Genomic DNA, 15,209 nt, shown 5'->3' with positions numbered 1-15,209 from the left:
TGACCGGTTCTACTGGCTTTGTGCAGGTTTTTGTTTTTTGTTTTTGTTTGTTTTGTTAGATGTCTCTTGGCTCTGCCATCTTCACCGTAGGAGACTCCAGAAGTCTCAGTTGTAATCCAGACTCTACGTACACATTTCTACTGGATGATACTGCCCTCTTAAGGGATTTTAGGAAGGGACTTCCCTACCACAATGTCTTGCTGAAACTGCATGATTCCTTCACTCTTTCATTCTTCATGTCCCCAAATCTGTCATCATGTGGACAACACTGCCAAGCTCTTTTGTCAAATTGTTATGGGCTTTGCCCTCTGAGCCACAGTAGCAGCAGCTTCTGCTTTCTGAAGTTGCTTTCTGGGAACTGAAAACTCGTTATTCTTTTTCCAATTTGGAAGCTTAGCTGGGTGGAGCATTGCCTCAAGGTCACCAACTTTCATAGGAGATTACTTTCTGTTGCTGAGATAAGTCACCATGACCAAGATAACTTATAGAAGAGGTATTTTAACTTTGATTTCGGGGGGGGGGGGGAGGATTCATCATGGCTGGAAAGCATGACAGCAAGCAGCAGGCTTGGTGGCAGAGGGAGGAGTGCTCACATCATCAAACATCAGCAGGAAGCAGAGAGAATAACCTAAGTGGGAGAAGGCCTTGAATTCTTCAATCTCCCCTTCTCCCTGTGACACACCAGTTCCAGCAAGATTGTACCTTTCCCAAACTGGGGACCAGGTGTTCAAATGCTGGGGAGCATTCTCATTCAAACCAATACAGGCAATTTTAAAGAAACGACTATTTTCATGAATGCCAAGTGTGGATTCATTAACTGTGCCCACAGGAACCAAGAGGTGCTGTGGGTTTCTGTCCCAGCCCTAGGCATCAGACCCTCTGGTGGGTCTCGGCTTCAGTGGTTGTAGACGCTGTGTGTCATGTCTTACCGACTTGTTCCAATATGGCCTACAAAGGCCTAAGCTGACCTCTACCTCATTCAACTGAGAGGGCCTGCCAGACACATTGTAGCGGGGTCAGTATGAGAGAAATATTTGTTTTGATTTCCATCAAAGTTAGCTGTTTCACCAAGGGTCAACATTCTATAAATCTCTTGATTTTGTAAAAAAAATTTTATGTAAGAGACTTCAAATCGTTTCATCTTCATCTTTTTGTTTTATGCAACTTTAAAAAAATGAGAATCCCACCCTGGAACTTAGTGTCCAGGAGAGGCTGATCTCTCTTCCCCCTTTTCTTCATTTCCTTTGCCCTGATTTCTCAAAAGTTAGCCAATCTGCTGGTCTCCAGTCAGTGGGGGGAAAGACACATTACTACCTTCAGTGAAACAAAATCCAAGCACTTTCTTGCCCCGGTGTGCTGCCAAATTGTCTTGTAGGATTGCTTTCCTCTCTCTCTCTCTCTCTCTCTCTCTCTCTCTCTCTCTCTCTCCTCTCTCTCTCTCTCTCTCTCTGTGTGTGTGTGTGTGTGACCAAAAATAGTTATTTCCAACAATTATAATCTTAGACTCTGAGACTCTAGCAGGTCTGCCAGGCAGTAATTTCACAGAGGTTGGAGGCAGCTCACTGTTGGAGGTGATGTCTTCCTTCAACAGCTCACTCCAGGGTCTGTTGCGCATTGCATCTTCTTGCTCTACCAACACAAAAGACAGTTCACTCACCCTGGCCTTACATCTCCCCTGTGTGGGGAGAAATCTTAAGTTGGGAGCATCATTGAGACACGTATCTTTACAGTGAACCAGCAAGGTTAAGGGGATCTTAAGACTCCTAAAACATAGCCAACACACACACACACACACACACACACCACACACACACACACACACAGAGAGAGAGAGAGAGAGAGAGAGAGAGAGAGAGAGAGAGACAGAGACAGAGAGAGACAGAGAGAGACAGAGAGAGACAGAGAGAGACAGAGAGACAGAAAGAAAAAATTCAAAAGCAAACACAAGACATCAATGCAGGAAATTTTAATTGGCAATTACTTAATGTGACAACCTGGCCACACATCCCACTTTGCAAATGGATTCCATGTGAGTAAAGGACATCCTGGAGGAGTCCCTCATGTGCAAAGTTGAAAAGCTGCCCAAACGGGTTTCAGAGCTGGAGAAAGGTTATTGCAAGTTAAGTTGAGACTAGGTACAGGAAGGTCAGTCAGGTGCCTGTACACAGGTGGGTTGTGTGTGTGTGTGTGTGTGTGTGTGTGTGTGTGTGTGGTGTGGTGGTGGTGTTCTCTGGGAGGAGATCCCTTTGCACCTCAGTCTCCAGCACCCCAAGTCCTCATACAACAGAAATAAGTATCCTAGAGGTTCAAAACTGGGGCTAGGAGCACTTGCCACCACAGAACCAAGCCAGACAAAGCTGATTCCTCAGGAGAGCCTGGAATTCTCAAGAGCAGGCGTTGCCAGGGGACCACACCAGTGTTAGCAACACGCCAGAGCGCCAGAGCCCCAGGGCCAGAATTTTCTAACCGCCGCTGGCAGTTAAAGGCACGGCTGTGGTAGGAGGAGGAGGAAAAGGAGGAGGAGGAGAAGGAGGAGAATCCCAAGCCTGGGAGTAGGTCGGCCACACGTGAGGTCCCAGCCGCGGCGGTCTTCACTTTCGTTTCCCCGGGATCCTTGGTCCGTAGTCACCGCGGTTTCGTTTCCGAGGCGTGGTTGAGGGCGCGGCTTGGGACACCCATGGCCCTAGTAAGCCGCCCTCGAACCCCACTGTGGCTCGGGCGACTGTCGCGGAGACTCTGCGCGCGACACCAGGCCTGCACCGGGACCATGGCTCGGCCGCGGCGCTTCACTGTAGAGCTGCCTGATTGCTCCCTGACTCACTTCGTCCTGGGGGACGTGGCGGGCCACAGGGATGCACGCCTGGCAGAGCTGCTCGGGCCCCCTGGGCGCAGCTACGCGCTGTGTGTGCCACTGGTTCCAGGCAAAGGCTGTGGGCCCCGGGTGCAGGCGGCCCGGGTGCACCAGCGCCTGCTGCAGCAGCTGCGCCGGGGTCCTTTGCAGAGGTGCCAGCTGAGCAAGCTGCTGGGCTACGGTCCCGGCCATCAGGCTGGCGAAGCCCAGCATGGCTTCCTGCTGCGCGACCCTTGGGATCACCCGGACACCCGGCGCGACTTGCTGCAGCTTCTGGGCTCGTGCCAGGAGGCGGTGCGCCCGCAGCTGGCTGAGTTCCAGGCGGACTCCCAGGGTTTGCTGTGGCAGCGTCTGTGGGAGTTGCAGGGAGACAGGCAGGTGCAGGTGGACTACGCATGCGTCCTACCGGCACTAGCGCCTCATCTGCACCCTTTGCTGCCAGATCTGCTCAACTCTGCGGTGTTCCAAGACAGGGATGCTGCACGGGCTGTATTAGAGGAGGTAAGAGTTCTTCCCTTCAGGGCTAAGTGAAGCTGGGCACTCTGCACTTTGGTTGGCCAATCAAGTAATTTCCGCCTGGCTTGTTTGTTCTTATTCAAGAGCCAGGTGGAGTAGGCCAAACAGGTAGGCTCTGTGTTAGACACTGGTGCTGCCTTTAATATTTCCTGTGTAGGTTTTTGTCAACTTAGTGTCCTGTGCATCGTGCATCCAACACCTGACTGAGCAATACTTCCTGTTAATATATTCTCAAAGGCCTGCAGGGGGAGTAAAGAGTCCCCTGGAAATCAGGAGAAGGAAGTCAGCCAGATAAGGGACAATTTGCTGGACATTTGCTACCAATCTGGGATCTTGGGGTGCAGGAGATGCTATGTGCATCAGAGAGTGTAAGAGGGTGTGTATTCAACTGGTTTGTGGGCCTTATGCGACCCCTCAACTGCGCAAGCACTTTTTGCTTTTATGCTCCCACATCTCCAACACACACATACTTGTCATCTGTAAATGTGCCTGTGATGGAGGGCAAGGGATTTCTAGCACAGTCTCCAGGGAAAAGCCTAAGGTTGTGTTACACCCAAGCAGTGTCTGGGGTCTGCCGGTTTATGTAGTTAGCACTGTATTACAAGTGGTGGGACAGGGCTAGCGGGTGGTGGAAAGCCTGTGGTCAACTGGTCGGATGATCTGTCAATTATGCACTTTCGGCTCGTTTCTCCCACATTCTGCCTCAGTTTCCTTAATCCATAAGGTGGCAATAATAGAAGCATTCACACAGATTGACCGGTCTAATACTTACAAAGCTCTTTGGAGTGTGCCTTGCTCACAGTGAGCATACCAGTAAATGAAAGTGGGCCTCAGATGGTCTTAGGGGCATGGGATGCAGTGACGAATGGTGAGGAACTTCAGATTCTCAGCAAATAGTGCTGTAGCAGCTTTGAGCACTTTTCTCAGCCTTCTGGGTCATTAGGAGCATGTGCGTGTTTGGTGGGGGAAGGGGGTGGGTGCAGGTGCACTTGTCTACAGGGTGGTTCTAGTTCCCCAGGCCTCCTGTTCCCAGCAGGACCTGTAGTTCCATTGGCTGTGGTTGGAATTACATGTCTACTTGCCCTTTCCATAGGATAAGCTGGCCATTGAAGGATTGGGACTGTGTAACCCAGACAATTGCAGCCTTTTGTTTTGTTTTTTTGAGCCTGACTCAGCTTCTAAATTTAGGATCCTGTGCTCTAGGCATTGTGTTCAATTTAGAATAGGCCTCTTTAGCATTGGGCAGTGGTGCCTTTGGCAGATACAGGTTCTCTGAAGCCCCAGTTCTTCCTTGCTCATGCACAGATTTTTTTTTTTCTCTACAGTGCACATCCTTTATTCCAGAAGCCCGGGCAGTGCTTGACTTGGTTGACCAGTGCCCAAAGGAGATCCAGAAAGGGACGTTCCAGGTCATCGCCATTGAAGGACTGGACGCCACTGGTAAGCAAACACTGCTTTGTAGTTACTGTCATTGCCTACAGACTGAGTAGTTAGAGGAGGTTGTTCTTGCAATAGCAAATGCCATACTGTGAGTCTCTGTGCCAGGCTGACACTGGGAACACAAGGAAGAGTTAAGGAAGCTTTCAGCTGGTCCCCAGAGGACACCCATAGCCATACCCAAGCTGTACTCTAAGAACCAAGATTAGATCTAAGAGCAGATTAGGGCTTGTGGACAAGGAAGGGGGAAGCATTGTCTGGGTGAGGGGGCAGTGCTTTAGCTAACAGCTTATGTACAGGAGCCACAGGCCATTGAGAGGCCTCTTCTTAGAACTGGGGAAAGGAGGCAATAGAGACTTCCTGAGCTGCTCACGAGGAGTCAGAGTATTGGAGATACGTTCACATTATAACCAGAACGTTCAAGCCCAGGGGAAGGCTGATGGTGATGGACGCTTCAGACTTCTCCTGGGTCTCTTGGACGGATGCAGACTACTGGCTTATTTATTTATTTGCATGCTACGCAACCCAGGAGGAGGACCAAGCCAGCGAGCAGCATTCCTCCATTGTCACTTTAGCTCCTGCCCACTAGGCTCCTGCCTTGAATTACTAACCTGCCTTCCCTCGGTGACAGAGTGTGACCTGGGAGTTGTAAGATGAGAGACACTCATTTCTTCCTGGTAGTAGATTTGGTCAGTTGCAGTCACAGCCACAGAACGCAAACCAGGGCAGCAGTACTGGTGTTTGAATTTAGGGATTTCACACATGCTAGGTGAGCGCTTCACCACAGATCCACATCCTTGGCTTCAGATTGTTATCGTTAATAATTTTAAAGGTCTATTCCTCGTGGGCACCTCTTGTGTCATGGTGGCAGGGGGTTGGCTGTAATTCACTGTCCTAGCAAGTCATCCGGTGGGAGAAGTGTGCGCATGGCATTCAGCTGGTTCTCATCCCTGAGTGAAGACCTAGTCCAGGTTATTTTTAGCCACAGTCAGAATTTTAACACCAGCTGTCCATTTGCCGGTGGGTATTTCTTCATTTACTTTTGATACTTTATTTTATGCTTAGAGATAATTCACAAACCTTTAACGTCACACTCCTGTGCGCACTCACACACGTGAAGTGCAGAAAGTGATAACAGGGCAGGTGAGAAAGGCATGGCTGCTGTGTCCTGGGTTCAGCCCCATCATGGAGGCTCCATTACCTTCACTACTGCTCAGTGACTCGGTGAATACTCTTCTGTAGAACTGGGCATTCAGAACATGGTACATGTTGACTGTTTTCTCATAGCACACACAGCAAAATGGTCAGCACTGTTGGAATCTGCCTGAAAGGACCAGAAGAAGAGTAAATGAGCAGTCAGAGATGAAGCCTTGTTAGCTTGAGTGTTAAATATGATAGCGAGGAGAGGCTATAAGTATAAACTGTTGGAACTCAGGGAGGTCGGCGAACAGCATCTGTCTAGGGTAGATTATGCCTTATCACTGTAGGCCTGTGCTCCATGCAATGGCTGGGACATCCAGGGCTATGCAAACAGGAGAGCAAAGATATACCAAAATATACCCTAAAGGAGGGACTTGAACTCTGACCTGTCAGACCCAGGAGCTTCAAACACCAAGCCAAATGCCAAGCATAGAGTAGCAAGAGTGGTAGGGGAGTCGGGGGAGAACAGAGTGGCCTTCGAAGGATAGTTGAGAACAGCCTGAAGCAGATGGAGAGAAGCTGGTTAGAAGGACTATAAGGCTAGAGCAGATGGATCTTAAGGGGAATGAGCAGAAGAAGAATGTGGCCGGGCCCAGAGGGAAGTAGGGAAAGGAGAATGTCTTGGTTAGGTGTCTGAAGTGTTATAAACACCATGACCAAAAGCTACTCAGGGAGGAAAAGGTTTATTCCATCTCATAGCTTGCAGCCCATCATGAAGGGAAGGTCAGGGCGGAACTCAAACAGGAACCTGGAAGAACCGAAGCAGAGGCCATTGAAGGCATGTCACTTCTTGGCTTTCTCCTTAAGACTTATTCAGCCTGCTTTCTTATACAACCCAGGACATTACAGGTTAAAGACCTTTGCTCTTCCTTGGATAATAGGTTAATGTTAACCTTTGAGTGTGCCATGGCGGCTTCAGCTAGGCAGTGTTCTACTTTCTTATGTCCCGTAGGTAAGACCACACTGACACAGTCAGTGTCAGAGTCTCTCAATGCTGTCCTCCTACAGTCGCCACCCCCCTGCATCAGCCAGTGGAGGAAGATCTTTGATGATGAACCTACTATCATTCGAAGAGCCTTTTATTCTTTGGGCAATTATCTTGTGGCTTCTGAAATAGCTAAAGAATCAGCCAAGTGTCCTGTTATTGTAGACAGGTGGGTAGCAAGATGCCTTCTCTCTAAAATGTGAATCACGTTCTCCTTCTGCATATATCTTCAGGTGCTCAATTGTGAATATGTAATATGATTGCTAGAGGAATACTGTCTGTGAGTTATTACCTATCTATATCATACTAATACCTGGAATAGTGCCTCGGGTAGGTTGGAATCAGTTTCTGCCATTAACCAATAAGGAATGTGGATCTTTAAAGTTTGGGTTATGGGCTGGAGAGGGAAAAGGTAAAAATGTTGAGATACAAGATACAGCCATGGCTAGTCAGTCTTGGTCTAGATATGGCCAGTTGACCGTAAACTTGGGGTCAGTCAGGAAGGATGTGGTCTCTATGTGAAATTGCTGTTGCCTAGTGATAGACTCAACTCATACTGGGAGATGTTCACCCATGATACAGATTGAATGTCATAGAATCAAAGATAACCATGGCATCTCAACATTTTTTTTTTACCTTTTCCCTACTTAATATTGACACTCATGTCAGTGCCCCCAAGGGCGAAGCTATTAATACAGGTCCCTCTGTCTTCCTGGTTTGACTGTAGTGACAGGAACCCCTTTCCTGCTGTTCACCGTTGGTTTTGGTGACAGCATCTGAACTAGACATGTTGGGACATACAGAGTTGAGCCCCTATTCTGGTAATATCATATATGTACTTATTTCTGTTAATATTATCCATTGATAAATGTATGCATGCATCAATAGCCATAAGGAACATTATATATTGCATACTAATAAATGCCATTCATTAGCAGACACAAGGAACACTCACTTATAGAATACTGACCATGTGCTGGTTTTATAGTTTTCAGGTTTGAGAATATAGAGGTAACTAAAAAACATTTCCCATTCAAGGAATGCAAACTTTATGGGGGAGACAGGATCTCACACCTGAAACAATAGCTGTGAACCCCAGTAAGTAGTTCCTTAGAAGAGTCTCCTCCTGGGTGTGGGGAGCTGAAGGAGAAACATACACTCTGTGTAGGGCCTTCATGGAGCAGGACTGTGAAGGCAGAGAAGAAGAAAAAAGGTGTGAAGATGGTTCGTGGTCCAAGCTGGGAGGAAGGTCCACACCTCACAAGGAGACAGCAGCCTTTTCTGTGGGTGGTGGATAGCTGATGGAATTTTAGAAATAGTGTGCTGAATTCCTTCCCATGTATGATCATGGCTGTCTTTTCTGGGGGTTGTCTGGCTTGGTCTCCACTCTGCTTAATGACCACTGCATAGTCAGACAAGCTGACATTTGTAAAGAGATGAGGGGTCTTGTAGCCTCTATTCCCTGAACATAGATTTCATGGGCCATTTGAATTTGGCACAGCATGGAAACTTCTCAGGCCTGGCATATTTCACTAGCTCAGGATATAGCATTAAATACAAAGGCACTACTAAGCAGATCTGTCATCCCTACCTCACTGCTGCATAGAAGTTAGTGTACTGGGGGGGGGGGGGGGGGCTAGAAGGGTTTGGCATCTGTTATTATGGTATATGGTAGTTTTAATCGAATATATGATTTCATGATCAGTCTACTTATTACTACTATTGTTGACTCTGAATTTTTGTGTTTTCTACATTAAAAAAAAATCCAAATGTATTTCATTTGTGTAGTGCTGTAAAGCCTTCAGCAGAGCCAGCCTGGTTGGACTCTCATCCTTAAATAGTATGTTACCTTCTTCTTGCTCATTGCTGCCTTGTTTCTCAGGTACTGGCATAGCACAGCCACCTATGCCATAGCCACTGAGGTGAGTGGAGGCCTACAGTACCTACCCCCTGCCCACCACCCTGTGTACCAGTGGCCAGGAGACCTGCTGAAGCCTGACCTGGTCCTGCTGCTTACTGTGAATTCTGAGGAGAGAGTGCGGAGACTGCGGGGCCGGGGCCTGGAGAAGACTAAAGAAGAGGCTGAACTTGAGGCCAATAACGTGTTTCGTCAGAAGTAAGTGTCCCTGGGGTGATGTGAGGAGTAGAAGTCCATGCAGTCCCTGAGACAAGATCGGAGCTGCTGTAGGATGTGAGTGAAGGGCACAGTTTCTGTGCTTCAAGTGCAAGAGGCAGTGTCCTCTAAGCCATTCTAGTCCCTGTCACACTGTGCTTGTTACCATCTGGCATTTGCCTTGCCACTTGAAAACAGTGGGGTTTCTGTGCCAGCAAGGGTGGGACCTTGATTAAGACCCATAGTTTCAGGGCTAGGAACATACTCTGTCAGCTATGGGCTTACTGTACAAACGAGAGGACTTGGGTTTGACCTTCAGCAACTGTCTTAGTCAGTGTTCTACTGCTGTGAGGAAACACCATGACCATGGCAACTCTCATAAGGGAAGGCATTTAATTGGGGCTGGCTCACAGTTGAGAGGTTTAGTTCATTATTGTCATGGCAGGAAGCATGGCGGCATGCAGGCAGACATGGTGCTGGAGAAGGAGCTGAGAGTTCTACATCCAGATCCATAGGCAGGCAGCAGGAAGAGAGAGACCCTGGGCCTGGATTCAGTTTCTAACTTCAAAGCCCACCCCAATGACACACTTCCTCCAACAGGGCCACACCTCCTAATCCTTCTAAGCGGTGCCACTCCCTGGTGACTAAGCATTCAAATAGATGAGCCTATGGGGGCCATGTCACTCCCTGTCCCCCATAGGCTTGCAGCCATATCACAATACAAGATTGCCTTTAGTCCAACTTCAAAAGGCCCCATGGACTATCTCAGTCTCAACACTATTTAAAAAGCTGAAGTTCAAAGTCTCTCCAGAGACTCATGTCATCTGTGCATGGGACTCTGACTCTAGGGTGATTATTGAGGATAAAGTCTGGGCCTCAGTTGCCTTCTCTGCCATGAGAATTAAGATGGTCCCTCCCAGTTAACTCTGAGTGTAAACTGAGAAGAAAAGACCAGGATACATGATTGGCAGATAATAGGTTGTCAATAATTGAGCATCATTGCAGACATCATCCTTCATTGAACAAACCCCACTGAATATGTTTAGGGCCTCCAAGGTAAGTTACATAGGGCTTTGCTCTAAGCTGCAGTAACGCGGTAAGAAAGTTGCTTTTTCAGGATGAGTTGGGTGGGAAAAGCGACTGACCTCTCCCCTTTCTCTCTGCCTCTAGGGTGGAAATGACATACCAGCGTATGGAGAACCCAAGCTGCCATCTGGTCGATGCCAGCCCCTCGAGAGAGACAGTCCTACAGAATGTCTTACAGCTGATCCAGAGTACTGGTCGTTAATTGGAGTTGCTCTGGCCAGGTTCCTCATTACGCCAGAAGAGAAGCTGTGTGATGCATCAAAAACTAGCACTTGTCATGTGGCTTCTTAGATTTAGGTGGTATAAGTATACTTAGTGGAAAAGACTGGAGACTGAGCAGTTTGCTTTATTTCTGACTGACTGAGCCAGTCTTGCTGCTGCTTCATTTCTGCCTGGCGATGTAACAACGTCTTGGGATATATTTTAACACCGTGAATTTCTGATCCCGTGGTGAGCCTGCTGGAGGACTTCCTGCAGCTGGAAGCTAAGAATGTCATCTTTGGCCCACACTGATCAATTGTGATGAGCTAGCCTCATTTGTTTTTACCCCAAACCCTATAACTAAGGATTGTCACAGAGCCTAGTTGTCCCTCGGAGTTATTCACAGGTACAAAGAAGCCATTGGTCTTACTTCAGAGGGTCAAGGAACACCCTGGACAGAGCCCTGAGTGAGCACCTCAGAATTGAATATATGTGTGTCCCTGAACTGCAAGCGCGCCAAGCCCCTCTTGTTCTCGTTTGCTTGTCTGTATTCCATTTTTCAACTCTGAAATCTCATTTTGAGTGTAACGAGCAGTCTGCACTCATCTGGATGCATTGCACTTACCCAACACACCAATTTGTTTATATTGATGTTTACATCATGTGTTTCCTCAGTGTAGGAGCTGTGTGTGAGTCACACACACAGACTGAGGCCAAGGAGCTAAATGCAGCATTTGCTCAGTGTTTTCATTACACAAATTTAATTTATCTTAATAAGCACCGTGGATTCTGGAACGAGACTTCATAGTAAATTATCATGCACTTTGAATGTCTTCTGATTGCATGTGAAGTCAGCGTTGAGGGCTCTTTAGATAGAGAATAGGGCCCAGGATGAGAAGCCTGGTGGCTCTGTAGCCTTGGCTTAGTCATTTAACATTGAGAATGTCAAAAGTTTGATCTGAAAGGGGGCAGCTGATGGACTTCCAGAAATATTTACTTGGGAGACTGAGAAAGGAAAATTGAAAGTATTAGGACTAAGTTTAGAACTAGCCCAGGCAGTGTAGTGAGACCTTATCTCATGATAAAAACTACAAAAAAGACTGGGGGTGAAACTCCATAGTAGAACACTGTACTGAATATTCTATCCCTGGGTTCAGGCCCTGGGGTCCATTCTCGGTACATAAGAATGGAAATATAAACAGAAAAACAAACAATTAAAAAAATAAAAGGAATTAAGTCATGCTTGATTATAAGAAGGTGGCTGGACCAGATTGTTATTTAACATTCCAGTTCCAGTGTGGATGCCTTCCTACATCATTTTGATCCCCCATCCCATTTCTTAAGAAGAATCTATCCTCAAGTAATTATATTAAATTATACAAAAAGCCTTTACCCTAAGCTTAAGCTATAAGATTTAATATTAACATATCAATATTTTTCACTTTTGGGACTATGTATAACTTATAAATAATGTGTCTATGTATGTAAATATATTGTTGGCTTTCGTAGAACATTTTTTTAAAGCTAATAAATTACATTAGGGTTCTCTGTAATGTGGCAGCTACTTCCAGGAAGGGTTTTGTTCAAGCCTCTCGGAAATGATTGCACCAGAGGCTAAGAAGGAAGTCTTAGTGCTCTCTTCATGAAACCTGACAGTGAATAAACTTGCTCTGACATTCCTGACCCTATTTGTCATCATGGCTGAGTGACACACTTGTCGGAATATCTCCCAGCAAGTTCGTCTTTCCATGGTCAAAGGTTCTTATGTGTGTGGAAAAGTAGAGGCTATAGGTTTGGGGCTGAGTTGACTCAGTGGTTAATGGACTTTGGTGAGGGAGGATTTGTTTCAACCATCATTTTCACACTACAGATATCAAAAGGATTTTTAGAATTTCATTCTCTACACAACTGATAGGTATATGATTTACATTCAATAACTTAGGGGCTCCTGCCAATGCCGAGATGCATAGCTCTGCTCACCGTAAGGTGAGCTGTATTCTTATTCCATGATGTCTTCTTTCATTCTTAATAATGGCCGTTCACCATAGCACATGGCTGCTAAGACTACAGAGCCCAGGTCTGAGTTGCTCATGCATGTAGATGTGCCTGAATGGCCGGGTCTGGTAGAAGGAACACGAACACGAGGAATATCAAGTGGATATGGCCCTTTTCTCCTTCTGTTCCTGCTGTGTTCAGGTAGTAGCCAGGAGTAGATCTGCAGAGGGAAGAAGGATAGGTGTAGGTGTGCTGATTGAAAAGGTGTTTGTTGCTCAGGGGTACACAAAACTGATGGGAAGTAATGCTCATAGGTTTCATGTACCTAAAGTGTAACTTGTTTGCTCCCCCACATTCATGTGCAACCACTTTCCTACTGTACTAGTTAATATTGATTGTCAACTTGATAGGATCTAGAATCACCCAGGATACAGATCTCTGGTCATGTCTCCATTGGAGATATTTGAATCAAGCAGATCCACTGTTAAAAATGGTAGTGTTATTTCTTCATATGGGATCCTGGGCTGGCTGAAAAGGAGAAAATGAGCTAAGGACTAGCATTCATTGCTCTTTGCTTCCTGACTGTAGATGCAATGTGACCTCACTCTCCTCCCATGCCTTCTCACCAAGATGAACCATACATCTTCAACTATGAGCTGAGATGAGTCTTTTCTTTGTTAAGTTGCCCTTGTCAAGTATTTTGTCTCAACAGTGGGAAAAGTAACTAAGACCCCTCTTAACAGTCTTACATGGATGCACGGGCTCCTAGACACAACTGCATATCTTAAAACCCCTTGCGGCTATGTGAGCTTTAGTACATGGTCTATTGGTGAGGTGTGACCAACAGGTACTGATTATACCATTCCAGGACTGTTGTTTGTACAGAGTCATGCTTGAGTCTGTAGTGCTTCGCTGTCTTCTGTTATTTGGAGGGCAATCAGAATTGGAAGAGATGCTTTGGCTTAAGAGAGAGAAGTTAAAGGTGAGGTGATAGTGCATCTATCAGCCAGGACTGTTTACCCTTGAGCTCTATGGGAGACCAGCACACATTTCATTGTGCAATGGTTCCTCTCTCTCTCTCTCTCTCTCTCTCTCTCTCTCTCTCTCTCTCTCTCATTCTTTCTCGATGTCTTGCTCTTATTCTTTATCACATAACAAATTGTCTTCCTTTGGAACATATACCCAATTTGCATTCATTTACACTATAGTGAGTTTGTCTATCTGACCTCTCACTTGCTTCAAACTATAGCTCATAAAGTAAATGCATCACAAAATTCTATTTGACATGCACTAGGCACTTGTGAAGAGAGTTGATAGAAGAAGCAGCCTGCCTAACAGAATAGATGACTAAGCTTAGCTTTGAGAACTGGATGGTCCTCCTTCAAACTGACTTTTATCATACCCATTTTGCACTGTAGATAAAAGAATGGTGCTCAGAAGAGTCCAAAAGACATGTTCATCTCTTTCCGGTGTGGTCTCTCAATTTATGCCAGTAATACACCGACATTTATTTTCATCCTTGATGCCACATTGATTTTCTCAATCTTTCACAATCTCTCATATTGGAGCAAGATGGTTTCTGGTTGAAAATGATTTGTTACTTTCCTTCTCTACATCATATTTTTCCCATCTTTTCAAGTTGCCCGATCCTAGATGGCTAGAGAATTTGCAAACAGTGAAGAAAATGGAGGCACTGATGCCTGTAGCTGCTGATGAACACCAAGTGATGACAGTCAACAGACGCTGAGACAGGAGAGGATCCAACTAGAACCTAGGGTTTATTTTAAACTACCAGGTTCTGTCACAGCAAGATAATACATTACTTTTAAAAGTTCTGTGTGTGTGTGTGTGTGTGTGTGTGTGTGTGCGCGCGTGTGTGTGTGTGTGTGTGCTGTAATACAATGTGAGTATCAAGGTCAGAGGGCAACTTTCGGGAGTTGATTCTATCCTTCCACCTGTAAATCCCAGGTTTTTCTGTTGTATGTGTTGGTTCTCCATTTTATTAGTCTTCTTATTTTAACATTATTGATTCAATATTTCCTCCATTATTGTTTCTGATGAGAAATTGGCTTTAAGTCTTCTCTTTATTACTCTGAATATTACCTGTCATTTTCTGGCAAGTTTTCTCTATAATTAAATAACTTGATTATGCTGTCCAAATTTACTTATATGTTTGAAACTGGGCATATGGATTTATAGTTTTATTTTCTTCTGAAAAAAAAAGTCAACTAGTTTTTCTGTCCCTCTTTCTGTCTTTGGAACTTTTCTCTAGTCATATATGCATTAGATTGCTCAAGGTGACTACACACAATTGATAATCTTATTATGTTTTGTAATTCTTTTTTCTCCTTGCATTTCCCATTTCTGGTTTTTTGTCTTGAGGTCCACTAGGTTTGGGTGGTACTTCTGTAATTAACCTCTTCTCCTGTATTTTTGTTTATTGAATATAGATTCTTTTCTCATACAATATATCCTGATTACAGTTTCCCTTCCTTCGCCTCCAAGTTTCTCCCCACCCCCTTCAGTCCAGATTCACTCCCTTTCTGTCTCTCATTAGAAAAGAACAGGCTTCTAAGAGATAACAACCAAATATGACAAAATAAAATATAATAAAATGAAGGAAAATAGTGAAGTTGGAGATGGCAACCCAATAGGAGGAAAACACTAGCAAGAGTAGGCAGAAGAGTCAGAGACCCAATCATTCTTAGTTCTCAGAGTCAGGAGTTCCATAAAAGTACTAAGCTATTAGCTATAATATACATATGAAGACCTATTACAGACCCATGTAGGCCCTGTACTTGCTGCCCCAGTCTCTGTGAGCTCAT

General features: G+C 45.6%; 1 protein-coding gene across 1 annotated transcript; it reads left to right on the top strand.

The window, feature by feature from the left end:
* The first annotated feature begins 2,505 nt into the window (after positions 1–2,505).
* On the top strand, positions 2,506–12,072 carry Cmpk2 (cytidine/uridine monophosphate kinase 2). Its single transcript, XM_034513964.2, has 5 exons — positions 2,506–3,352; positions 4,693–4,807; positions 6,957–7,158; positions 8,872–9,105; positions 10,273–12,072. Exons 1-5 carry the CDS (start codon positions 2,678–2,680, stop codon positions 10,388–10,390), a joined length of 1,344 nt encoding a protein of 447 aa, XP_034369855.1. The 5' UTR covers positions 2,506–2,677; the 3' UTR covers positions 10,391–12,072.
* The last annotated feature ends 3,137 nt before the right edge of the window (positions 12,073–15,209 follow it).

This window comes from Arvicanthis niloticus, chromosome 11 (assembly GCF_011762505.2).
Source record: "Arvicanthis niloticus isolate mArvNil1 chromosome 11, mArvNil1.pat.X, whole genome shotgun sequence".
Taxonomy (NCBI): domain Eukaryota; kingdom Metazoa; phylum Chordata; class Mammalia; order Rodentia; family Muridae; genus Arvicanthis; species Arvicanthis niloticus.
Note: the sequence above shows the minus strand (reverse complement) of the source record. Positions and strands in the feature narration are given on the sequence as shown.